The sequence below is a fragment of the Ostrinia furnacalis genome, unplaced genomic scaffold, assembly GCF_004193835.3.
Source record: "Ostrinia furnacalis isolate ACB-3 unplaced genomic scaffold, ASM419383v2 OfSCF1534, whole genome shotgun sequence".
Classification (NCBI taxonomy): domain Eukaryota; kingdom Metazoa; phylum Arthropoda; class Insecta; order Lepidoptera; family Crambidae; genus Ostrinia; species Ostrinia furnacalis.
Genome location: NW_021131773.1, coordinates 772,679 through 799,631, shown reverse-complemented (window position 1 = coordinate 799,631; position 26,953 = coordinate 772,679). Strand labels below are relative to the sequence as shown.

The 26,953-nt window shown below is 43.3% G+C and overlaps 1 protein-coding gene across 1 annotated transcript in view; it reads left to right on the top strand.

Annotated features, from left to right (window-relative positions):
* mahj (LisH and WD40 domain-containing protein mahjong) overlaps positions 1–26,953 on the top strand; it is a 35,983-nt gene that overhangs the window by 6,856 nt on the left and 2,174 nt on the right. The window contains exons 9-26 of the mRNA XM_028304839.1: positions 746–899; positions 2,215–2,314; positions 3,311–3,323; positions 3,680–3,874; positions 5,420–5,532; positions 6,502–6,729; positions 7,250–7,552; positions 8,255–8,341; positions 8,856–8,979; positions 11,282–11,410; positions 12,189–12,280; positions 13,485–13,681; positions 15,751–15,848; positions 18,688–18,765; positions 19,593–19,713; positions 20,309–20,466; positions 23,554–23,635; positions 23,961–24,070. Coding sequence (XP_028160640.1) covers positions 746–899; positions 2,215–2,314; positions 3,311–3,323; positions 3,680–3,874; positions 5,420–5,532; positions 6,502–6,729; positions 7,250–7,552; positions 8,255–8,341; positions 8,856–8,979; positions 11,282–11,410; positions 12,189–12,280; positions 13,485–13,681; positions 15,751–15,848; positions 18,688–18,765; positions 19,593–19,713; positions 20,309–20,466; positions 23,554–23,635; positions 23,961–24,070 — 2,382 coding nt within the window. The remainder of the gene's footprint in view (positions 1–745; positions 900–2,214; positions 2,315–3,310; positions 3,324–3,679; positions 3,875–5,419; positions 5,533–6,501; positions 6,730–7,249; positions 7,553–8,254; positions 8,342–8,855; positions 8,980–11,281; positions 11,411–12,188; positions 12,281–13,484; positions 13,682–15,750; positions 15,849–18,687; positions 18,766–19,592; positions 19,714–20,308; positions 20,467–23,553; positions 23,636–23,960; positions 24,071–26,953) is intronic.

Genomic DNA, 26,953 nt, shown 5'->3' with positions numbered 1-26,953 from the left:
ATGTATGAAATTGACAAGACTAGGCGTTAAGTCGCCGAGCTGTCGCTGTCGTGTGTCGCCCAGTGTGCGCCTACACTAAGAGTATGCGCACACCATTGATTTTTCGTCGGCCGATAGTTTAGTCGGGCAGTTGATCAGTATGGGCATGTATGGGAGTGCGCACACTACGCCGATTCGATTTGGCCGATTCTTCATACAAATTAAAATCGGGCACAACTATCGGCCAACTAAAAATCAACGGTGTGCGCCTACTCTTATTGTAATGTTTGTTTTTGGGTGACCTTGAGTCTTGTTATAAAGCTCATAGATCATCCCACTTGATAGACCAGCGATCTAATGATAGTTGAAGAACCTGAAGTCTTTGGAAATTTTTGGGAGAGGTAGTCTTTGTCCTTTAGTGAACGTCTTTTGATTGAAATGAACTACCTATTACTAAAGTCATAAAATTCAATGACATAAATGTTTTGCCAAAAAGGTTTATCTCTCAGCTTTTGTTATTATTAAGACGACGAAGATTATAAAAAATTAGAAACAAAATATTAGGTGAATCCATTACTTTTAACAATATAAACCAAGACGACGTCGTGCTGTGTCGGTGACGGTGCCGTGCCGTATCGCTTCAGGGACGCACCGCACTGTGTGGAATGGCTTTAATGGGATTTAACGGAGGTCCAAAGTTTAACGTAAGTAATTTGGAAGGGAAATGTCACGCTAGTTATCATTAATTTACGTATGTCATCACCAGGTCCTGCTATCGCTGATGATGGTGAAAGCACCCATAACCGACGCGGACCGTCTCCGAGGCTTAGCTTGTCGAGCGCTGGCCGGGCTCGCGCGATGTCCCACCGTGAGGCAGATCATATCCAAGCTGCCGCTGTTCACCACCTCGCAGATACAAGGTAGGCCAGGTGTGAGGCAGGTGTAAGCCAGGTGTGAGCCAAGTAACCGACGCGGACCGTCTCCGAGGCTTAGCTTGTCGAGCGCTGGCCGGGCTCGCGCGCTGTCCCACCGTGAGGCAGATCATATCGAAGCTGCCGCTGTTCACCACCTCGCAGATACAAGGTAAGATGTTGCCATCCCACTTACTCAAGCCACGATGCTAACATGAGCGACAGTGACAGATAGTCCTGAAACTACTAGGTATAGCTGGCGCGCCGTCCCACCGTGAGACAAATCATATCGAAGCTGCCGCTGTTCACCACCTCGCAGATACAAGGTATGCCAGGTGCGACCCAGGTGTAAGCCAGGTGCGACCCAGGTGTGACCCAGGTGCGACCCAGGTGCGACCCAGGTGTGACCCAGGTGCAACCCAGGTGTAAGACAGATGTGGTCTAGGTGTAAGCCAGGTGTGGTCCATACTGGTCCATATGTGGGCCAGATTGAAACCAGGTGTGATCCAGGTGTAAACCAGGTGTAAGCCAGGTGTGGACCAGGTGAAAGTGCCCATAACCGACGCGGACCGTCTCCGAGGCTTAGCTTGTCGAGCGCTGGCCGGGCTCGCGCGATGTCCCACCGTGAGGCAGATCATATCCAAGCTGCCGCTGTTCACCACCTCGCAGATACAATGTAAGATCACCTGACCATGACCATTCCAACCTTGCGGTTATAACTGCGTCAATGGGCGTATCAGCTTCTAGCCTGGGGGGGGGGAGTCATATCCAGCATCCAGGGGGGGACTGGTCAGATAATTTGACTTAGTTCCTTCCTGGAGGGGGAGGGGACAGTTGCTCGGCGCCATAAGGGTGGTAATTTGTGTAGTGTGTAACCCCGGTAAAGGGGTCGGACTCGTCGACTCGACATCCGAGGAACGCGGGTTTGAACCCCGCCGCGCTCGACTATTGTTCTATTGTCGGAAACTCACTCGATAAACACAAAATTATTTAGAAGAAAAGTAGTATAGTACCAATAAATTGAAGCTTCTATAGTCTAGATGCTCATCACGCGAGTTTACGAGACGTGAAGAGAATAAAACCGTTTTTTCACCTATAACCTTTGTAAAGAAGAAAAATAAATAGTTGTTGCAATTCACGAAGGCGAGTGAGTTTTACATGTGTGGTGGCTCGCTTCTGTTCGTTTTTCGAAAGTTTTGACAGACATTACACTATTGTTATGCGCACACACAAGTAAAGCTCACTCGCCTTCGTGAGTTGCAAGAACTAAACTACGATATTTCTCTTTCGAATAGTCTTCTCATCTCAATTTATATCTTTGCAGTCCTAATGCGCGACCCTATCTTACAAGAGAAGCGGCAAGAACACGTGATGTTCCAGAAATACGCGCTGGAACTGTTGGAGCGGGTGTCGGGGNAACCTAGGTCCTAGGTGAACAAAGTGGAATTAGTACCTAACTACCTAACCTAGGTCCTAGGTGAACAAAGTGGAATTAGTACCTAACTACCTAACCTAGGTCCTAGGTGAACAAAGTGGAATTAGTACCTAACTACCTAACCTAGGTCCTAGGTGAACAAAGTGGAATTAGTACCTAACTACCTAACCTAGGTCCTAGGTGAACAAAGTGGAATTAGTACCTAACTACCTAACCTAGGTCCTAGGTGAACAAAGTGGAATTAGTACCTAACTACCTAACCTAGGTCCTAGGTGAACAAAGTGGAATTAGTACCTAACTACCTAACCTAGGTCCTAGGTGAACAAAGTGGAATTAGTACCTAACTACCTAACCTAGGTCCTAGGTGAACAAAGTGGAATTAGTACCTAACTACCTAACCTAGGTCCTAGGTGAACAAAGTGGAATTAGTACCTAACTACCTAACCTAGGTCCTAGGTGAACAAAGTGGAATTAGTACCTAACTACCTAACCTAGGTCCTAGGTGAACAAAGTGGAATTAGTACCTAACTACCTAACCTAGGTCCTAGGTGAACAAAGTGGAATTAGTACCTAACTACCTAACCTAGGTCCTAGGTGAACAAAGTGGAATTAGTACCTAACTACCTAACCTAGGTCCTAGGTGAACAAAGTGGAATTAGTACCTAACTACCTAACCTAGGTCCTAGGTGAACAAAGTGGAATTAGTACCTAACTACCTAACCTAGGTCCTAGGTGAACAAAGTGGAATTAGTACCTAACTACCTAACCTAGGTCCTAGGTGAACAAAGTGGAATTAGTACCTAACTACCTAACCTAGGTCTTAGGTGAACAAAGTGGAATTAGTACCTAACTACCTAACCTAGGTCCTAGGTGAACAAAGTGGAATTAGTACCTAACTACCTAACCTAGGTGCTAGGTGATATCACCTGGGTGAAGAAAGTGGAATTTTTAGTGTCTCCATTTCACCTCGGAGCCCCTTTTCTAGCTTAATGTTCCAGGTCAATTGAGTCTACTAAAGTAGTTGCCTTTTTTCACCTAGGAATTAATTCAGCCAGGTCTTAGCATCTGTTCATCTGAGTGAATTAATTCCTAGCTGAACAAGGTTTGTTTTAGTCGAATCAATTCACCTGGGTGAAATGGTTCCGATGTGAAATGAGGACACTAAAAATTCCACTAAAGAGTCGCCTCTCGATCTAAATATTTTTAAAGTAACTTGAAAATATTAAGCCTACCTAAGTGGAAATCGAACACTTTTCGCTTGCCGGGCGACTGCTCTTCGTTTAAAGATATTTTTTTTTATCATTTTCAACGAGAAAGTTGTTGGTCAGGTCATCATCATTAATTCTGTCCCCAGGCAAACGTGGTAGCGCAAACGCGCATAAACTACAACGAACGGCAACTACTACAACTGGTGGCGGAGCATTTATTAGCGAGGGGACTGTCAGAGTCGGCGGCGACATTGCAGCGGGAGGCGGGGCTGCCGCCGCCGGCCGCCGCCGCGCCAGCGCCGCCGCCGCCGCCGGTCTACACGCCGTCCACGCCGGTGCGGGTAAGTGCGCCTTTTTTTGTCAAAGTCAAAGTCAAAGTCAAAATTTCTTTATTTGTTTGGACTAATAAATAGTTCTTACAAATCGTCATTTTGCTCTTAAGGAGCCTCTACATGTCTCATAATCTTTTTACCCTACCAGCGCTTCGAGACCAACATTATTTTTTTTTATTTTTTTATTTATTACTAGCTGACCCGGCGAACTTCGTACCGCCTTAGCGTAGAGATTTTCTTAATATTTTTTTCCGTAAGAACCATCCTTGGACTTTCACAAACATTTAAAAAAAAGAATTATCGAAATCGGTTCAGCCGTTCACACGTGATGCCGTGACAACGCGAAACGGGTTTCATTTTTATATATATAGATTCATTATTGAGCAATTACATATTTGATCCAATTGATTTGGCAAGTGCTGAGAAGAAGCGCCGCAACAAACTCAGTCACCACTGTCTGCCGGTCAATATAAATAAATAGAAATAGTAGTAGTAGGTACATTCGATTCAGGAGCAGTTCACTGAATTTACCATGCATTCTTGTATGGTGTATCTTATAAGAATGGGTATACACGATTGCGTGGTATATTAAACAAGGTAGTGACGTGCTAATATCTAGACTTACATATTAAGATACTAGTAGAAATGACTCGCATACATAAATTGAATAACTTGGATTGACCAGTCCCCGAAAGCAGCGCCTGTTCGCTAGGATATGAACGCATAGTGCATGGCATACACTAACCTTGCAAAAGGAAGTGTATGCCTGTAATCTATCTTCTATACATGCATATAAACGCGAAATACCACTCATTCTCTTTACATTAATTTATTTATTTATTTATTAGGTCTGTCTTGTACAGGGTGTTAGGTAAATAGGTATATGAGCCGACACTTATAGCCCATGTTAACATGGGCATAAAAATGGTATGGTGAAGTCAGAAAATTGATATCTTCATATTAATTTTCATACAAATCGGATTTTATAAAATTTATTATCGGCTCATATACCCATTTACCTAACACCCTGTAGAGTGTAAGAACGGATTTTAGGAAACTCCATCCTTGAGGGGGTAAAACGGGGTCCACGCGTCGACAAGTCGCAGGCGGCCACTAGTTTATTTATTTATTTATTTAGTTGTGTCATATACGCATCACATGTTAACTAAGTTTTAAAAATGTATGACTATGTCGGTGTACCCAATAAATGAATAGTAATCCGCGCATCGGGTACTAGTTCTGTCGCCATAACAATTATGTTAACAGCAGTGTTGTGTTTCTGCAGTTCCTTCTAATAAAAACTCGTTTTATTTTTGCAAGTAGGCTTTTAAAAAGCACTTTTACACGTCCCGGTATTAACCTTACCACTGCTTCGGGACAATGAATGGGCCAGTTCTAGTTGAGGATTCCAGGTGAAACTCGCTTTCACCTGGATAAGGCGAGGACCTTTCCCATTACCCTCCAGCTAAGCTAAGCAAAGTAAATGCTTGTGTTAGGAGTGGATTCACACAATAGAATGAATCTCCCATATTAAATTATTATTTCTACTTGCAGCCTCGTCTGTCAGCGTCACGAGCGAGCAGCACTGGCTCCCTGCACCGAGACAGCCTAGATCTAAACCACCACCACGACGAGAGCAGTCCGCAGCCGCACGTCATCAAGTTGAGGTATTCATCACACTATAGTCTTTATTATAAGATTTTAAACTCCGTTCCATTTTAACTAAAATATAAAAGACACGGGTCTTAACGCCAGTCTGCTTGTGACCACGGCTGCAGCATAGCAGCCGAAACGTCAAGCCGTGAGCACATATGTAAGTTTCGTCAAGACCCGTGTCTTTTCTATACACTATACTACTATCAATTACTTTAAAGTTACGTTTTTCTTTTAATTTTTGAAAGCTGCTCAAAATGGCGTTCATTTCCCTTATTTTCCTGTGTACCCTTGGCTGTTCCCTTGCCCTTTTATCACATATAATTTATTTATCTTTTATCTTAATGTTGTCCTAAACATAAGAAGCCACGATAGCCGACCGGTTAAGGCATAGTACCTCAATTAGTTTTTACTATGTAGACTGAGCTTCGACTGGCTGACTTGACATCTAAGGAACGCAGGTTCGATCCCCGCCGCCGGTCAACTATGAACCCACTCGTAACACAAGCATTTAGTGCTAAAAAAAGGATTATGGTATGACCATTTAGCTTAGTACGAGGCACTAAAAAGGATAGTATAACCTGAACAGATCCTTTCTACTTTGCTAAAAGAACAGTCACATCAACTATTTGCCAATGAGTGTTCCATCATAAACGATCCGACCTTTTTGGAGCAAACGCAGTTTTTATTAATGTTTACAATATACACTCAACATCAAATAAATCGCACCTTCCGCGACGCGAACTTTAAAGATTTTCTTCTGACACAATCATGGTACCCCAACAATATTGGTGTTATTTGAAAGGGCAATAAATATCCTTAAAGAAAAACACATTTAATTTCTTTACTATACGTTTGAAAATGCTTGTCGCGGGAGGTGCGATTTATTTGCTGTCGAGTGTAGCCTTATACCTTTTATACTTCCATAATATGTATTTAGTAAGTTTTGTTTATTCGTGTGAACTTCAAATAATGTAAAGCAGAGTCTACACCAACAGGAAACTTCAGAGCCAAACGCCAGCGCTGTCAACGCCCATATCATCGGCGTCAGAACACAAGCGTTCCCTCCAAAAGCAAATGAGCGTGGCCACAGACACCACGCAGAGCCAGCACCGCATCACGCTGCACAGCATCATCACCGAGTACCTTTACAACCAGCACGCGCTGTGCAAGAACCCGGTCGTCACTTGCCCGCAGTTCAATCTGTTCCAGTGAGTACATACGGGATTATTCCCACCTCTCGTTCCCACCGCTGCAACCCCTGTGTAGCCAGGATCTACAGCTTGACCTGGGGGTCATACTCAGCTTCTGGACTGAGGGGGAGTCACGCAGCTTCTGATCTAAGGGGTAGTCACCCAGCTAATGGTCTAGGGGGGTCATAGCTAGCTTCTGTACTGGGGGAAAGTCATACCCAGCTTCTGGCCTGGGGGGGAGTAACCCAACTTATGGTCTGGGGGGGAGTCGTCCAGCTTCTGGGGGGGTTGTCATACCTAGCTTCTGGTCTGGGTGGAGAGGTAAGTCATTCCCAACTTCTGGCCTGGGGGGGAATCATTCCCAACTTTCTGGCCTGGAAAGGGGGGAATCTAAGGGGTAGTCACCCAGCTAATGGTCTAGGGGGGTCATAGCTAGCTTCTGTACTGGGGGAAAGTGATACCCAGCTTCTGGCCTGGGGGGGAGTAACCCAGCTACTGGTCTGGGTGGAGAGATAAGTCATTCCCAATTTCTGGCCAGGAGGGAGTCATTCCCAGCTTTCTGGCCTGAAAAGGGGGGAAGTCATACCCAGCTACTGGCCTCCTGGGGGGGAATCCTTCAGCCTCTGGTCTGGGGGGAGTCGCTTCTATCCTGGGGGGTAGGGGAGGCTAGAAGGGCGTCGGAACACAAGCGCTCCCTCCAGAAGCAAATGAGCGTGGCCACAGACACCACGCAGAGCCAGCACCGCATCACGCTGCACAGCATCATCACCGAGTACCTTTACAACCAGCACGCGCTGTGCAAGAACCCCGTCGTCACTTGCCCGCAGTTCAACCTGTTCCAGTGAGTACACACATGCGCATATTTTATTTAGCGTCTAGCCTAGGGAAGGGGGCAAGTCGTACCCAGCTTCTGGGCTATGAGGGGGGCAAGTCGTACCCAGCTTCTGGGCTAGGAGGGGGCAAGTCGTACCCAGCTTCTGGGCTAGGAGGGGGCAAGTCGTACCCAGCTTCTGGCCTAGGAGGGGGCAAGTCGTATCCAGCTTCTGGGCTAGGAGGGGGCAAGTCGTACCCAGCTTCTAGGCTAGGAGGGGGCAAGTCGTACCCAGCTTCTGGGCTAGGAGGGGGCAAGTCGTACCCAGCTTCTGGGCTAGAAGGGGGCTAGTCGTACCCAGCTTCTAGGCTAGAGGGGTGTCGGAGCAAAACTACAAGAAGTTTAACGTTGTGCATTTTTGTGATCTTACGTAAGAACAATCAAGACTCCCTCCCACTCCCTTGTAAGAAAAAATAAGACATGGTCGAACCCCTCCCTCCCTAAATCGTCTTACTTAATAAATGATTGGCCCCTAAACAGCTTGCGGAATGCGGAAATCAACTTCTGCAAGTTTTACTAGTCTAAACCTCGCTTTAGAGCTTACATTCTTTCTTTCACAAACTTACAAACATTTATCATCATCATTTCAGCCATAGGACGTCTACTGCTGAACATAGGCCTCCCAGAATGCTTTCTCTTTATAATGTTAACTTGAAACTGTTTGTATTCCAGACCACACAAGTGCCCCGATCCTCGTTCGACGTGGTCGGTTCTGTCCGGCGGTTGCGCCGCTAGCGTCTGCGCGAGAGTCTCGAGAAGGTATGTTTTTGCTCAAATGTTTTTGGAAATATTCTTCGCAAATTATACAACTTTTCAAATATTTGTTGAATAGTTTTTGCAAAGACAGTTGAATAAATAATAAATAAATATCCTTGGCCATTTTACACTACATTTCTAGTCCCAAACTAAGCAAAGCTTGTACTATATGACGTGTAAAAGTGCTTATTAAATGCCTACTAAATAAATGAGTTTTAATTTATTTGTACATAGGTACATATTTATATCTATGACAGTTAAACGCTCGTATTGCGAAAAGTATATTTATTCCCCGATGCAAAAAGACGGGAGTAATAATATGTTTGTCCGCTATGTGACTGTGTCTGTGGCATGGCACCGTATCTCCTTAAGGTCCGGTTTCCAAAGCGGAGTGGAGCAGAGATGTGTGTTGAATACCATTAATTATTTTCACTTCTCGTCTCCGCTCCGATTTGATGGAAACGAGCCTAAAGGGTGAACCCATTTGAATGCATTTTACACGTACACTTCCTTGCAGAGAACTCGGCTACACGAGCGGCTGCCGGCGCGCGGACGCACGCCTCGTGCACTCACACTTTGCGCCCGTGCGCACGCTGCGGCTACAAGATGACGATGCTTACTTCACGCACACCATATTCCACGTGAGTACATAGATTTTACTAATATCAGGCCTGTTCATCACCGAGTAGCCTCAGCCTGGTCCGTGAGCACGTAGAATTTTGTCCAATGACCCCAAGGTACCCATCCTTATCGCTCGCGCGTAATTATGTTGCTGTCGCGCTCGCACACTCACTGCGGGCGCGCGTCGCACAGTCGCGACAGCAATATAATTACGCGCGAGCGATAAGGATGGGTACCTTGGGGTCATTGGACAAAATTCTACGTGCTCACGGACCAGGCTTTAGACATCGAAAACAAAACACGCGCGGCGTACCCGACGAAAGTCTTCATCATCATCGTCATCATCTCAACCACAGGAGCACGCTGCGGCTACAAGACGACGATGCTTACTTCACGCACACCGTCTTCCACGTGAGTACACTCATCATCATCATCATCATCATCATCACCTCAACCACAGGAGCACGCTGCGGCTGCAGGACGATGATGCTTACTTCACGCACACCATCTTCCACGTGAGTACACTTATCATCATCATCATCATCATCATCATCATCATCATCATCATCATCATCATCATCATCATCACCTCAACCACAGAAGCACGCTGCGGCTGCAGGATGACGACGCTTACTTCACGCACACCATCTTCCACGTGAGTACACTCATCATCATCATCATCATCATCATCATCATCATCACCTCAACCACAGGAGCATGCTGCGGCTGCAGGATGACGACGCTTACTTCACGCACACCATCTTCCACGTGAGTACACTCATCATCATCATCATCATCATCATCATCATCATCACCTCAACCACAGGAGCACGCTGCGGCTACAAGACGACGATGCTTACTTCACGCACACTATCTTCCGCGTGAGTAGATAGTAATAATCGTTAGTTTCTTTCAGCCACAGGACGTCCACTGCTGAACATAGGTCTCCTCCAATGATTTCAACATCGTACGGTTGGTAGCGGCCTGCATCCAGCGCCTTCCTGCTACCTTTATGAGGTCATCGGTCCACCTTCTGGGTGGACGTCCCATGCACGTGGCCTTCACTCCAGAACCTTGCCGTCCCATCGGCCGCCAGTTCTGCGTACTATGTGCCCTGCCCAGCACTTCGGCTTGCCAATCCGTCGGGCTATGTCGTTTACTCCTCATTTTTGATTCGATCTCGCAACGGAACACCGAGCATAGCCGTCTCCGACTGCAGGACGATGACGCTTTCTTCACGGACACTATCTTCCACGTGAGTACATAGATCCTGCTAACATCAGGCCTGTTCAAGTTCATCACCGAGTAGGTATCGAAAACAAAACACACGCGACGAAAGTCTTCATCATCATCGTCATCATCTCAGCCACAGGACGTCCACTGCTGAACATAGGCCTCCCCCAATGATACTGCAGCTACAAGACGATAACGCGTACAGCCAGCATCAAACAGTTAGTGACACCCAGAGTGGCCAAAAAGTTGACAACACAACCTTATTCCCATTGTAACAAAGACGTGTTTCGGACTTTTTGACTACTTTGGTTGTCACGAACTATTTGACGCTGACTGTACTTCACGCATACCATATTCCATGTGAGTACACTCGCTATCATCATCATTTCAGCTACAGGACGTCCACTGCTGGACATAGGCCGCCCCCAATGATTTCCACAAAGGCTGGTTGGTAGCGGCCTGCATCCAGCGCCTTCTTGCTACCTTCCTATCAGTTCTACGAGCTACTTGACCCGCCCAATGCCCGCGGTGGTTTTAGTGTCTGGTGGATTTTTCTAGTGGTAACGTCGGAATTCAACCACTAGCACTAATTTCATACTTACAGGAAATACGTTGAACGCAAAGTTTGTGTTGCAACAAGCTAGCTAAAGTTTTTGAAAAAGCATTGCATACAAGGATCTATAAATTTCTCGAAAAACAACATTTTAACTAATAAACAAAATGGATTTCGTAAGGGTAAATCCACTACGCTTGCAACTTTTAACTTAATAAAAAACGTAACAGAGTGTTTTGATAAAGGTATAGATGCTACAGCTATATTTTTTGACATGAGCAAGGCATTTGACTTTGTCATGAAATTCTCCAGCAAAAATGCGACAAATATGGTTTAAGAGGCATGGCACTTAATTGGCTTTAATCTTATCTTTATAATCGCCGCCAACACTTACAAGTCAAATCTTTAAATACTCGCAAAGAAGAAACAAATTCAAAATCCATAGTTTCTGGGAACAATGTTAACGTTCCACAGGGAACTATCTTGGGGCCACTATTGTTTATAATCTATATAAATGACTTGCCGTTTTGTTGCAGCCAACGCAACATCAGCTGTTAGCGGCGACGTCCTCGGGCGACATTCGGATATTCAACCTGTTCAGCGGCGTCGAGGAGAGTTCATACCAAGTGCACGACACTCTGCACGCATATATTTGTCACATGCAGGTCAGTAAGAGGGAGGTTCATAATTGGGGCATTGTATTTAAAGTACTTAGGCCCAGCTTTTTGATTCATAGTTAAAATAACAAATTGTTACATTTTGGTACCAATATTAACAAAATGTAAACAAATAGTTAAAAAATGTACTAAAAGTCAAGCTAATCATTGTTCGAAAAACTTTTTTTTCTGATATTTAACCACTTGTCATTTGACATCTGTCAAATTTGACTATTGGTTATTTTAACTACGAATCAAAAAACTGGGTCTTAGTATCCTCGCATCAACATCGTGTAACGTTCTCTCTCTCGCTCTGCTATCTCGCACATACCGCTCTATGATGTTGATGGGTGCGACGGGCCAGTGAGACGGCGATATGGGAGGAGCGTTTCTATCTCTCACACACTCAACTCTCTAGTTTCTAAAAGCATTATAATAGTTCGTGACACCCAAAGAAGCCTAAAAGTTCGAAACAAGGACGTTCAATTGGAAGAAGGATGTGTTATCGACTTTTTGACACTATATTTTATGGATATTACTATTAGACAAAAATCAACATCAACAATTAACATTGGTCCAAGCTAAATATTATGTGATTGCGAATTTTATACTTTTTTGCTTTGATTTTTTATATGTATTTCAGATAAGCTTTGTGATCAGCAAGTCGAAAGATTTCGTTTCTTGTAAAATAAATCAAATCGAACCGAATTACTACTGTTTTGATTCTATATTATTTATTGATTTGACTTACATTATTTATGTAGTCTAAAGAAAAGCTTTTTTCCAGGCGAGCAGAGACGGGTTACTACTACTAGCGTCAACGCCCACGACGTGGCGACCTCTGTCGGCGTTGTGGAACATGAAAGAATTCGAACAGTTGTAAGTATTCTGCACATACTTAATTCATGCAATTTTTGTTCTTATGTCGTTACATTAAGGACTATTTTTTATTCTTAGACTTCAGAGGTGGAATTGTGTAAAGCAATCGTAATCATTTGACAGTTCATAACGTTCGATTATTCTGTCAAACGCTTTGTTTAACTGACTTTATCGTACGTTATGAACTGTCAAATGATTACGATTGCATTACACAATTCCACCTCAGATTATACAATTGTGTTGCGAAATCGTTCTTATTACTGAAGAATGAGGGTTTTCGCGATTGAAAAATATGCCAGATGGCAATACGTATTGCCATCTGGCGGATTTTTCAATCGCGAAAACCCTCATTAAGATGCCACGGTGTTTACCTTGATGAGATGTCATCAGTTCAATCATCATTCATCATCATTTCAGCCACTGGACGTCCACTGCTGAACATAGGTCTCCCCAATGATTTCTACATCGCCAAATTAGTAGCGGCCTGCATCCAGCGCCTTCCTTACCTTTATGAGGTCGTCGGTCCACCTTGTGAGTGGACGTCTCACGCTTGAATTACATCAGTACATTACGATAGTTTAATTGACCTGTAATAATTTACAAATTATGAATGAAAAAAGTGGGATATAGCGGTCTTTGTCGCTTCTTGGGGAAAGCTAGGATTGCTATTGATTGACAATGATAGATAAATTATCACCCTAAAGTTATAGGTATATCGCTTAACTCAGTCAGTGCCTGAGGTATGAGATCGGCACGGGAAGGGTGACATTGACATATTATGACGTGACAGAGCATACAAATTGAAGATCTGAGGGCAATAGTTTACATCAAGTGTGTGTTAGTGTGAGTTTACAATAGTTTACATCAAAGGTCCTCACTAGTGAGTGTTAAAAAAAAAATGAAAATTTATATCTTGAAAGTTTCCGCTAGGGGCGCTGTACAATCCATCATACATTTAATGTATTTTTTTACGCGCTCACTAGTGACGACCTTTGATGTAAACTCACTCACACCACGCCCCCTGAAGTTAGGCTGACGTTTGACCGTCGCAAAATTACCCTCCTGTGTCACTCCCATCTCATACGCCTGAGGCACTGACCCAGTTAAGCGCTACATCTATAAATAAATAAAAAACACTAGATTTCCATCCTATTCAAAAGTCGGCAGCTCAAAAAATGTCCGCTAAAGTGTTACCAACCATCAGATTCCAACTAGACAACGAGGAATACGTGGAGTTTTCCAAGATGTCCGACGAACGCATCATCGGGACACGTGGGGAGACGGCGACCATATTTGACACGCGCACCGGAAGCGAGTTGATGACCCTGACGCCCGCCATCAGTAATCAGTACGCCAAGAACAGAGCGACGTTCAACCCTACTGACGAACTGGTGCTATCTGGTAAGATATTGTAGATGGTAGAGTCAATTGTAGACAATAGAGTCAATTGTAGACAATAGAGTCAATTGTAGACACCAGAGTCAAATGTAGACAGTAGAGTCAACTGTAGACACTAGAGTCAACTGTAGACAGTAGAGTCAACTGTTGACAGTAGAGTCAACTGTAGACACTAGAGTCATAACTGTATTTGAAACGCGCACTGGAAGCGTGTTGATGACCCTGGACGCCCTGACGAACTGGTGCTGTTCGGTAAGATATTGTAGACAGTAGAGTTATAATTATAGCGCAAGGCTGCTCAACCTTTTGAAGTCGCGCCAAACGGCGGATTCAGTCGTATTTCAGTTACTTTCAGGACAAGCGCAATAAAAACGGCGATAAATCCGAAGTTGACAGTAACAATAAAATTATAGTAAAAAAAAACTTTTTTAAAAACAAGCTTTAATTCTGATATGCAGTTGTACTAAAACGAAAAAAATAATTGTATGCAAGGTTCAAATAATTTCGAAAGCTTGTATCGCGCATGGATTTTATTCCCCTTATAATTATTCTGTTTGCGCTACAAGCTTTCGAAATTATTTGAACCTTGCATACAATTATTTTTTTCGTTTTAGTACAACTGCATATCAGAATTAAAGCTTGTTTTTAAAAAAGNTACACATCGATTAACAAAAAATTCAATTTTGGCGAATTAGTAAATTTCCTTTGGCAGTCAACGTGTTAAGGGAGCTACGAATACTTAAACTTTGCTAAATTAGCTATTGATTATTTAATTAGTATTCTATAAACTATGCAATTATAGCTAACATTTCAAACAGCGGTTACAAGTATTAGTATGATACATACAATAATCATTTGACAATAATTTACCTCTTTACATGACTAACTTCAAATCTGCAGCTTTGCAGGGCTTTAATGCTGGCTGGACACTTACTTAAGAATTTTTATATCGGCCCAGTGGTTTTGGAGCCTATTCAATACAAACAAAAATTATAGTAAAAAAAACTTTTTTAAAAACAAGCTTTAATTCTGATATGCAGTTGTACTAAAACGAAAAAAATAATTGTATGCAAGGTTCAAATAATTTCGAAAGCTTGTATCGCGCATGGATTTTATTCCCCTTATAATTATTCTGTTTGCGCTACAAGCTTTCGAAATTATTTGAACCTTGCATACAATTATTTTTTTCGTTTTAGTACAACTGCATATCAGAATTAAAGCTTGTTTTTAAAAAAGTTTTTTTTACTATAATTTTATTTTACACTTTTTAGTTGTATCACAATCTCAGGGCGCTGGTGATCATTTAACACTAAAGTGCTCGAGAAGACGAATCCAACGAACCCAAATTTGATAAGTTTCCGCCTTTTCGTTTAGGAGTTCCTATGGCCACCTCCTGACTCCATCATCAGACCAGCTCAATGGTACCATAACATTGCATTGTCATCGTAGTTACATAAGTATACCAAATTTCAGCTCAATCGGTTGAGGAGAACTGGTCTTAAATTTAGTTGCAAGATTTGTCCCACACATACTAACAAGTGAAGTCAATATAAAGCTTGTAAAAAGCTTGTAATAATAAAGCTTGTAATAAAAAGCTTGTAACAAGTCACAAATATGTGTCATAGTTTCGAATTTGGTACGTATTTTCAAACAATACTTGCGCGAGCCACTTAAAATTCTTCCGCGGGCTGGGGTTGGGCAGCCTTGCTATAGCGAGTCGTTACTGTAGGTTGACACTAGTGTCTAGAATCAAAAGATGTCTCAAATTGAACTGATTAGGGTGATGTTATATTACTTCTTCTTTTCTTGTCGACAACAAACCTACACAGTGTCAGCCCAAAACTCCGCCACAAGAGTGGCGTTGTCAGTAGCACTCATCAAATCCTCCTGAGTGCAGTTGCTTGGGCACTCAGGGCATGACATCAGGTGCTTACTTATTCGATAAATGGACTATCCAACACAAAAATATTTTTTCAAATCGGACCAGTAATTCCTGAGATAATATCGATAATATCTTGCACGATTTTCTATCTGTATAAGTTTTTATCGCTGTGTTAATTTATCATTTTCAGATGGCGTGCTCTGGGACGTGAACTCGGGCAAAGAAATCCACAAGTTCGACAAACTGAACCAAACGCACAGCGGCGTGTTTCACCCTAACGGATTAGAAGTGAGTCTATCTTAGGTTCTATATGTCTATCACAAGCCTGGCCAAACCCAGGCATTTGAATTCGTAAGAGCCGCGCTTTTTATTGTTAGTTATAAGTAGATACAGTGTTCGGTTCAGCCGAAAGACGTCCACTGCTGGACAAAGGCCTCCCACAAGGATTTCCACAAAGACCGGTTCTGCGCCGCTCGCACCCAGGCACCTCCCGCGACCTTCACCAGATCGTCGGTCCACCTAGTGGTAGGGGTGTCCACTTTGAAAAAACATCGATGTTTTTTTCGATTCGATATTTTGAAACTGTACATCGATTTCTTTCGATGTATTGGAAGAAAACATCGATGTTTTGTATAAATCGAGTACTTTTTTAAGTTTTTTTATAATCCACTAATTTAAGCATTGTATTATTAAAAAACAGTAAAAGCCATACATGAGAAAAATCTTCATTATACAGTGTGAGTCATATTAAAGTGCACATATGAAAAAAGGTGAAACTAGACCTATTTTTATCGACAAAAAAGAGGTCAAAAAATTTTGAGATTTTTTTTTATAGAATTTTTTTTCTTCCAATTAACTTCTCGTAAAGAAAACGTAATAACTTTTAAACTAAGAGGTATATCCTTATCAAATGAAAATAGTAATAATTCTAAATAATAAGCGATACTAAAAAAATACATAAAATACCTAGAAAATGCCAACAAATAATAAAAAATATACTTTTTGAAAAAAAATCTGCTTTAAAATTCGTGTTTTTGGTTATTTGACAAATTTCTCCAAATAATGCCCCCATAACAGGTGGTTTTTATTACTTTGTATTATTTTTTATCGTATTACCTTTGTAAAACCAAAAATCGCATGTCTCTATCCCTATCACAATGTTTGCAATGATCGTTTGAACTAAGCCTCTCCGGGCGGGCCATTCAACGCTTCGTTAACAACGAAACTGAAACTGGCTCTAGATTTGTAATTTTGATAAAGACGAGTTACATTTCAAATAAAAACAAAAGATTTCGAAGTAAAATAAGCATTTTACCTAAAATTAAAATTGTCTCCACCTGTAGTGGAGAATAATGTGGTGGCAGGCCTTTGTTTAAACGATCATAGCAAATGTTGTGATAGGGATAGAGACATGCAATTTTTGGTTTTACAAAAGTAATACGATAGAGAATAATACAAAGTAATAAAAAATACCTGTTATAGGGGCATTTTTTGGAGAAATTTATCAAATAACCAAAAAAACACGAATTTAAAAGCAGATTTTTTTCAAAAAGTAATTTTTTTTATTATTTGTTGGCATTTTCTGGGTGTTTTATGTTTTTTTTAGTATCGCCTGTTATTTAGCATTATTACTGTTTTTATGTTATCAGGATATACCTCTTATTTTAAAAGTTATTACGTTTTCTTTACGAGAAGTAATTGTAAGAAAAAAAATCTTTAAAAAGAAAAAAAAATCTCAAAAAATTTTTGACCTTTTTTTGTCGATAAAAATAGGTCTAGTTTCACATATTTTCATATGCACACTTTAACGTGACTCACACTGTTTAAAGTAAGAACAAAAAAAAAACATCCGCATTTATTTTTATAAGTTTGTTATTATACCTATCCTAAATATTTCCAGTGTTCTTTTGGAAGACTTTGCAAAAACAACAGTTTATTTAAACGTTTGCGTTTCAGCCTATTTTTTTGTTGATTGACACAAACAAACTCGCCAACCGACACGCGTGACGCGACATTGACATAACAGTTTTTTTTTATTGTCACTAGAGACAATACTCACTGCACTCGTACGCAGTGTTGCCAACATTTTTAAAATACAAGTTGGGTTGTCCATATAAGTAAAATTTTAGTGGTCAGACTTGAGTTTTATGAAATTTTAATTGGTTATCATCGATTCGATGTTTTAACACTGAAAACTTAAAAACATCGATACATCGAGTATTTCAATAGCTTTTCAAAACATCGGATCCATTCGATGTATCGCATTGTAAACATCGATGTTTTCAAAACATCGATGTATATCGAATATCCCTACCTAGTGGGAGGCCTGCCCACGCTACGTCTTCCGGCTCGTGGTCGTCACTCAAGAACTTTCCTCCCCAGCGGCCATCAGCTCTTCGAGCTATGTGCCCCGCCCACTGCCACTTGATTTTATCGATTCTGCGGGCTATGTCAGTCACTCTGGTTCTCCTACGGAGATACAGTGTACCTGCCTACAAAATAATTTATTCTATCGTATTAGCTTATTGACCTGTAAAGATATTTTAAGTTGGTGAAAATAAATAAATAAATAAATTTGTCGGCGCGCGGTGGCCTTAAATGGCCTTATGAATTTAGTATAGTTTTGCTTTTGCTTTGATTTTCAAAAAGCTGTGGCCCGGCGTCGCTACAGTCTAAGAAATTTTTAATCATCTGGAAAATCTATTGGGCCACCCTTGGTCTAGACTAGCTCATAACTCAGTCAGTGACGTCAAGATTTCCGAAAAATTCCGAGAATTTTCCTTCATTATTTTTTTGGTAAATAATTTAAGATTTCGTCGTTTTCCTCTCATTCAATTCAACAAGTTAGTTAGAAAGAGATTTCATCCTTATAATTAACCCTAACGATCGATTCAATAAAAATACAGGGTGTAATTTTTTACAGATTTTAGTCGGTACGATTCTAGGGTGTGCCAAGCGAATTTTCGGAAATCTTTGAATGCAGTTCTCTTTCTTTTCAAAAATAATTGCTAAAAATAATGCTTTCTTAGAGTAAAATTTTCTATCTACAGTATTAAGAGTACTTTCCCTTCAAGCGGTATTACAAAATTCCGCCCTGTATAATAATGCAAACATTTTGTCTCCGCAGGTAATATCAAACACAGAAGTGTGGGACCTACGGACGTTCCATCTACTTCGGACAGTGCCAACGTTAGATAAATCAGAGGTGAGTTACTTATTTTATTTCAAAATGCCGATTTTTTAACATAATCATAGATTCCATGCGTCTATTTTGACAAAACAGCGAGCAAAGAACGACATAGTTCCAAAATACTGAACTGTCCTATCCATGACATTGACAGCGGGGCGCCACCGTCAATACCGGATCGCTGGTTCCGATTTTTGCCATGTTGGAAACCATATAGTTGAACGATGGTAGCGCTCCCCTGTCATTGAGTTTGGTGGGACAGTTCAGCGTGGGTCATCTATATTGGTAAAAGCCTCGCGTAAAGCTTATTATCGTCACCGGTACCTTGTAGTTCGACTTATAATGCTAGATGGCGCTACTTTACTGGCTGACGTGTGCTGTACTAGTGCCATCTACCGAACAGTTAAAATACAAATTTGATGTGACGACTAGAATGAGGGTTTTCGTGAATGAAAGATCCGCTAGATGGCGGGACGTGGATGTGGGGTCTAACTGCTGCGGATTTTGACATATCTGTCAATGTCATGTCAAAAATAACCAATCATGCAGCATTTGGACCTCGCGTCTACGTATTGCCATCTGGCGGATTTTTCAATCGCGATAACCCTAATTTATAAGTTGTATTTGTATGTGTTTCCATGTAGCAGAAAAATAAACGTGTTTCTATTCTATTCTAAAGATTTAAATGTGCTCAGTATAAAGGTACTTATCATATTTTCCACAGGGGATCGATTTTGTAACCGAGTGATAAAACCACTAATAAATCGTTACAAATCGAAGCGAAGAAAAAGCGTAGCTGTAGTCTAAAGCAAATAAATAAATATTATGGTAAATTATGTTTGCAGGTGATATTCAACCCAACCTGCACGGCGCTATACGCCGTCTGTTCCGACCAAGACTCGGAGGAGCGCAGCCAATTCGACACCAGCTTCAAGACGCTAGACCCCTTCGATTACTCCAGTATAGGTAAGCTTACCTTACCTCTTTAAAGGACTAAGCACACTTATCATACTTATCTGCTCGTTTGCCTCCTATCACATAAAAAAAAAAATCACCCCCGAAACGGATCGTAACCGAGTTGATACAACTCTAGGCAGTCAGTATTCTTTGTATTTACATTTATTTATTTATTTATTTATGTGTATTAAACTCCGTACTGCAACGCACACTGATCCACACCATAAGTTGTGACGTAAACGCCTGGCCTAGCGGCGAAAGGTGATAAAGTGTTGATTCCTCTCCGGGTCGATAAGTGTGCTATGACCTTTAGCTCACGGCTTTGTACACGTGAAAATAGTTTGAATATTATTCTTGTTTCCGCTGTATTGTATTCTTTGTTATTTAATAAGACAATTAATTTAGTTTTTTTTACTTATGTGACATTTCAAGTGAGCCGAAATGGTCCTCACATTTTTTTTGTTCTTACTATCTATCTAGGCTTTATTAATCTATTTTACAAATCTATAGCAACCGGTTGCCAAGATCGGAAATAAGCATGTACTACGTGCTCAAGTGTAAAAATAATTATTCAATTTCAAACACAATAATTTGTATGTTACAGCGACGATAGACGTGAAACGCAACATCTACTCGCTATCCGTATCGCGCTGGGGCACGCAGATATCGCTGGTGGAAAACATGGGCGACTTCGACCAGGTGCAGGAATCGTGTGTCAAGGTGTACGACGTCGGCCGCAAGCGGGACCACGACGATGATGCGGTGAGTTGAGCCTTGTGGCTATAGGGATAGAGGCTATAGTGGCTTGGCAAGAGTGTGAACCTTGTGGCTATAGGATTAGGGGCTATAGTCGCTTAGAAACTGGGCGAGATTTGAACTAGGAGTCGTGCGTCAAAGTGTACTACGTGGGGCGGAAGAGGGACCACGACGATGACGCGGTGAGTTGAGCCTTGTGGCTATAGGGATAGAGGCTATAGTGGCTTGGCAAGAGTGTGAACCTTGTGGCTATAGGATTAGGGGCTATAGTCGCTTAGAAACTGGGCGAGATTTGAACTAGGAGTCGTGCGTCAAAGTGTACTACGTGGGGCGGAAGAGGGACCACGACGATGACGCGGTGAGTTGAGCCTTGTGGCTATAGGGATAGAGGCTATAGTTGCTTAGAAGCTGTTCGAAGACTTCCGCAAGGCTTGACCATGTGATGGGATCATGGGACCACGACGATGACGCGGTGAGATATTGTCGTCTTTATTGCTGTAGGTGTAGGATATGTTTTCGCGTAGCTAGAGTGCAACGAGATTTGCCCACTTTGACCAAGTGTACCATGACAATGATGCGGTGAGTTGAACCTTGTTGCTATAGGGATAGGGGCTATAGTCGCTTAGAAACTGGGCGAGAATTAAACTAGTGTACGGTGTGATGGGACCACGGCGATAATGCGGTAAGTTGGACCTTATTGCTATAGGGATAGAGGCTATAGTCGTGTGGCAAGAGTACGACTAGATTTGTCCACTTTGACCAAGTGTACCATGTGACGGGACCACGACGATGACGCGGTAAGTTGGACCTTGTTGCTATAGACATAGAGACTGTAGTCGCTTAGAAGCTATTCGGTGACTTGCCCAATTCTTGAGATGTGATGGGACCACTTGACAGATACATCTGATGACAGAGCTTACATTATTTCTACTTTTGACCACCATGAGCGCTGCGATAGATTATGTTACCCCCACCTAGTACTTCGCACCCAGCGAATAGCGCCTAGTCGCTTAGAAACGGGGCGAGATTTGAACTAGTGTACGGTGTGATGGGACCACGAAGATGACCTAGTTGAGCCTTGTTGCTATAGCGCTAGAGACTATAGTCGCATGGCAAGAGTGTGAACCTTGTTGCTATAGCGCTAGAGGCTATAGTAGCTTAGAAACTGGGCGAGATTTAAACTAGTGTACGGTGTGATGGGACCACGACGATGACGCGGTGAGTTGAGCCTTGTTGCTATAGGGCTAGAGGCTACACTCGCATGGCAAGAGTGTGAACCTTGTGGCTATAGGATAAGGGGCTATAGTCGCTTAGAAACTGGGCGAGATTTGACCTAGTGTACGGTGTGATGGGACCACGGCGATAATGCGGTAAGTTGGACCTTATTGCTATAGGGCTAGACGCTACAGTCGCATGGCAAGAGTGTGAACCTTGTTGCTATAGCGCTAGAGACTATAGTCGCTTAGAAACTGGGCGAGATTTGAACTAGTGTACGATGTGATGGGACCACGAAGATGACCTAGTTGAGCCTTGTTGCTATAGTGCTAGAGGCTATAGTCGCTTAGAAGCTGTTCGGCGACTTGCCCAAGCCAGGCCTGTTCATCTCCGCGAGTTTACATCGAAAACAAAACACGCACGATGCCCACCTACAGGATACTATTCGACAAGGCCTCACATACGAGCGAACATTGACTCACGCACGCGTATTCTTGTGTATGGTGGAAGAAAATAAAGAAAATGGTGTACTAAATACTGTGCAGTATTTAACTGCCTAAATAATAGTAAAAACACAGAATGTACTTTTTTAAGTTGCCTCAAGACACTGAGAGGTAAATAAATAAGTAGTTAATATTATTCATGATAATTCATGCTAAATCATGTATTTCCTCCGCCATTTTCCGCAGTTTGGCACCTCACGTCACATCATTTTACCGAAGTCAGCCCTATAGCTTCGGCGCAGTGCCGATCACTGACGTTTGTCAACAAAATGGTGCTTGACTCTTGAGACAGGCTAAATTACACCATAAAATATGCTAATGACATTGAGCATAATTTTTTTTAGATACCTTCGCGAAGTAAAACTTCTGTACGTAGTACTTATTATTATTCTGTGCCCAAGCCTCCAAGTCTTGACGATGTAATGGGACCACGACGATGACGCGGTGAGTTGAGCCTTGTTGCTATAACGCTAGAGGCTATACTCGCTTGACACATGAGAAATATACAAGAGGTAAATCGTCGAATTCAACTCGGCTGGGCAGCGTTTATTTTATTTTATTGATAAAGATCTACCAACAACACATCTTTACACATACAAGTAACAACAACTAGCGTTCGGAAAACTACGCAACATCTTTTCGTCCAAAATACCTCAGTACCTAAAAACGAAAGTCTTCAATCAGTGTGTGTTACCAGTGATGATATACGGCTCGGAAACGTGATTGATACGCACTGATCCTACTAAATCCCAACTAATATTATAAATGCGAAAGTAACTCTGTCTGTCTGTCTGTCTGTTACGCTTTCCCGCTTAAACCTCGCAACCGATTTTGATGAAATTTGGCATAGATATAGTTTGAGTCCCGGGAAAGAACATAGGATAGTTTTTATCCCGGTTTTTGAAACAGGTACGCGCGTGATAAAGTTTTTCTGTGACAGACAAAATTCCACGCGGGCGAAGCCGCGGGCGGAAAGCTAGTATTATAAATGCGAAAGTGGATGTCTGGATGTCTGTTACTTTTTCACGCAAAAACTACTGAACGGATTTGATGAAACTTCACAATATTATTGTTTATAACCCAGAATAACACTTAAGCTATAATTTATGACGACATGTGACAAATAAATTTCAATAAATAAATAAGAGGTGTCTAAAAAGCGCCATCTATCGTCATTGGTTAAAATCTACAGCGCTGGACAATCTACTGTTTTTGACGTTCGTAAATATTCATGCGAGGGAAGCCGTGAAACGCCATCTATCAACATGATATCTAACGGGGGTAAAACGAGGCTAACGCGTACGAAGTCGCGGGCGGCTGCTAGTTTTTACTATATTTGAACAATTTAGTCAACAATTTGTTATTATATTTTCAGGAGGAGGATGAGGAAGAAGAATTGGCTGGAGGTTCGGAAAACGACGACGGATCCAGCTCGCCCACAGACGCCGAGGACGAATGTAAGCATACGACACACTAATTCGTAATTAGACCCACGAAACACTTTAAAATGGCGGAATCACTAAAAATATTATATTGTTCATTGGTTAGAAGCAGAGTAAATACAAATGAGTAGGTCATCTTCATAGAAACGCCCGAGCGCGGTTTGTATGTGAGCGCGCGCCAATACGTATGCGGCGCGCACGCACACACTGACAAAATTCGGCGCAACTCGCCGCTAATCCATGATAAATTGTGCGTTTCTATGAAGATAACCTACTCATTTGTATTTACTCTGGTGAAATTCAGTCTGATATAACATGTTTTATTTGTTTGTTTCCGCAGTAGCAATAGCGTCGCTACGAGACGCGGTCATGGGCTTTAGGGGCGGCAGCTCGGGCAGCTCCGACGACGAGCCCGAGGCGCGCCCGAGGAGACGCCGCCCCCGCAGACGAGTGAGTATCTTATGTGTATAGAGATAGGGCTCATAGTCGCGTGGCAAGCCCGAGCCGGTCTCATTTGAGCAGTGATAGTGCATAGACATAGGGCTCACAGTCGCGTGGTACTGACGCGCGACACTCGCCCTTATGTAGGTAGCAATAGAGACGCGGTCACGGCAGCTCGGGCAGCTCCGACGACGAGCCCGAGGCGCGCCCGAGGAGACGCCGCCCCCGCAGACGAGTGAGTATCTTATGTGTATAGCAATAGAGTTCAAAGTCGCGTGGAATTGATGCGTGACACTCGCCTTTATGTACACAGCAATACAGACGAACGAACGAAGGCGAGCCCGAGCCTCCGCGTGAGTACTTTATGTGCATAGTAATAGAGGTTACATTAGCGTGAACAGCGGTCACTTTGAGCAGCGACAGTTTTCAAGCCGCCCGCGCGGATGCATGAGTAGCGCCCTTACGTGCATAGACTTAGAGCTCATAGTCGCGTGGCGAGCCCGAGCCGGTATCATTTGAGCGGTGACAGCTCTGAAGTTTGCTGCGCGGACGCGTGAGTATCTTATGTGCATAGTAATAGAGTTCAAAGTCGGCTATCTAAATAAACTTCGACAAACGTTACTTTCGGCGTAATATCCTTTGTCTGAGTAGTGTAGTGTCGAAGTAAAGTCATGTCAATATTCAGTTGTGTCGGAGTAACGTAATGTCGAAGCAACGTTTGTCGGAGTTTATTTAGGTAGCCGTCAAAGTCGTGTGGACAGCGTGACGGTCACAATTTATCGCGCGAAATCTTAGCTGGTACAGTCGCGGTAGAAGTTACAGTCGCGTGGACAGTGATCTTATTTGAACAGTGACAGCGCTGCAGTTGGCTGCGCGGACGCGTGAGTATCTTATGTGCATAGTAATAGAGTTCATAGTCGCGTGGACTTAGGTACATAGCAATAGAGGTTACAGTCGCGTGGACAGCAGTATCATTTGCATTTGAGCGGTGACAGCTAGCTGCGCGGACGCGTGAGTACCTTATGTACATAGTAATAGAGTTCAAAGTCGCGTGGAATTGATGCGCGACACTCGCCTTTATGTACACAGCAATACAGACGAACGAACGAAGGCGAGCCCGAGCCGCCGCGTGAGTACTTTATGTGCATAGTAATAGAGGTTACATTAGCGTGGACAGCGGTCTCTTTGAGCAGCGACAGTTTTCAAGCCGCCCGCGCGGATGCATGAGTAGCGCCCTTATGTGCATAGACTTAGAGCTCATAGTCGCGTAGCGAGCCCGAGCCGGTCTCATTTGAGCGGTGACAGCAGCAAGTTGGCTGCATAGACGCGTGAGTATCTTATGTGCATAGTAATAGAGTTCAAAGTCGCGTGGCATTGATGCGTGACACTCGCTCTTAAAGACGAACGAACGAAGGCGAGCCCGAGGCGCGCCCGAGGAGACGCCGCCCCCGCAGACGAGTGAGTATCTTATGTGCATAGTAATAGAGTTCAAAGTCGCGTGGACAGCAGTATCATTTGCATTTGAGCGGTGACAGCTCTGAAGCTGGCTTCGCAGACGTGTGAGTACCTTATGTGCATAGAGATAGGGCTCATAGTCGCGTGACGAGCAAGAGTACCTTATGTGCATAGTAATAGAGGTTACATTAGCGTGGACAGCGGTCTATTTGAGCAGCGACAGTTTTCAAGCCGCCCGCGCGGACGCATGAGTAGCGCCCTTATGTGCATAGAGATAGGGGTCATATTAGCGTGGCGAGCCCTAGCTGGTCTCATTTGAGCAGTGACAGCAGCAAGTTGGCTGCACAGACGCGTGAGTACCTTATGTGCATAGCAATAGAGTTCGAAGTCGCGTGGACAGCGGTCTCATTAGAGCGCGAGTGACAGCTCTGCAGCTGGCTATGCAGACCCGTGAGTACCGCCCTTATCGACATAGAGATAGGGCTCACAGTCGCGTGACGAGCAAGAGTACCTTATGTGCATAGTAATAGAGGTTACATTAGCGTGGACAGCGGTCTCTTTGAGCAGTGACAGCTCTGTAGCAGGCCGCGCAGACGCGTGAGGACCTTATGTACATAGAGATAGGGCTCATAGTCGCGTGGCACTGACGCGCGACACTCGCTCTTAAAGACGAACGAACGAAGGCGAGCCCGAGCCGCCGTGTGAGTACCTTATGTGCATAGCGATAGGGCTCACAGTCGCGTGGATACATAGTAATTAAGCCAGGACTGTTCTCTCTCCGAGTAGGCATCGAAAACAAAACACGCGCGGCGCACCCGCCGGCGGGTTAAGGCAGCTACCTTATGCACATAGATTTAGAGGTCAAAGTCGTGTGGACAGCGTTCACATTTTAGCGCGTGAAATCTTAGCTGCTGTGCCGAGTACCGAATCTTAGGTGCATAGTAATAGAGCTGACAGTCGCGTGGACAGCGGTCTCATTAGAGCGCGAGTGACATCTCTGCAGTTGTCTGCGCAGACGCGTGAGTATCTTATGTGTATAGTAATAGAGTTCAAAGTCGCGTGGCATTGATGCGTGACACTCGCCTTTATGTACACAGCAATACAGACGAACGAACGAAGGCGAGCCCGAGCCGCCGCGTGAGTACTTTATGTGCATAGTAATAGAGGTTACATTAGCGTGGACAGCGGTCTCTTTGAGCAGCGACAGTTTTCAAGCCGCCCGCGCGGATGCATGAGTAGCGCCCTTATGTGCATAGACTTAGAGCTCATAGTCGCGTAGCGAGCCCGAGCCGGTCTCATTTGAGCAGTGACAGCTCTGTAGCTGGCTTCGTAGACGCGTGAGTACCTTATGTACATATACATAGGGCTCATATTCGCGTGGCACTGACGCGCGACACTCGCCCTTATGTAGGTAGCAATAGAGACGCGGTCACGGCA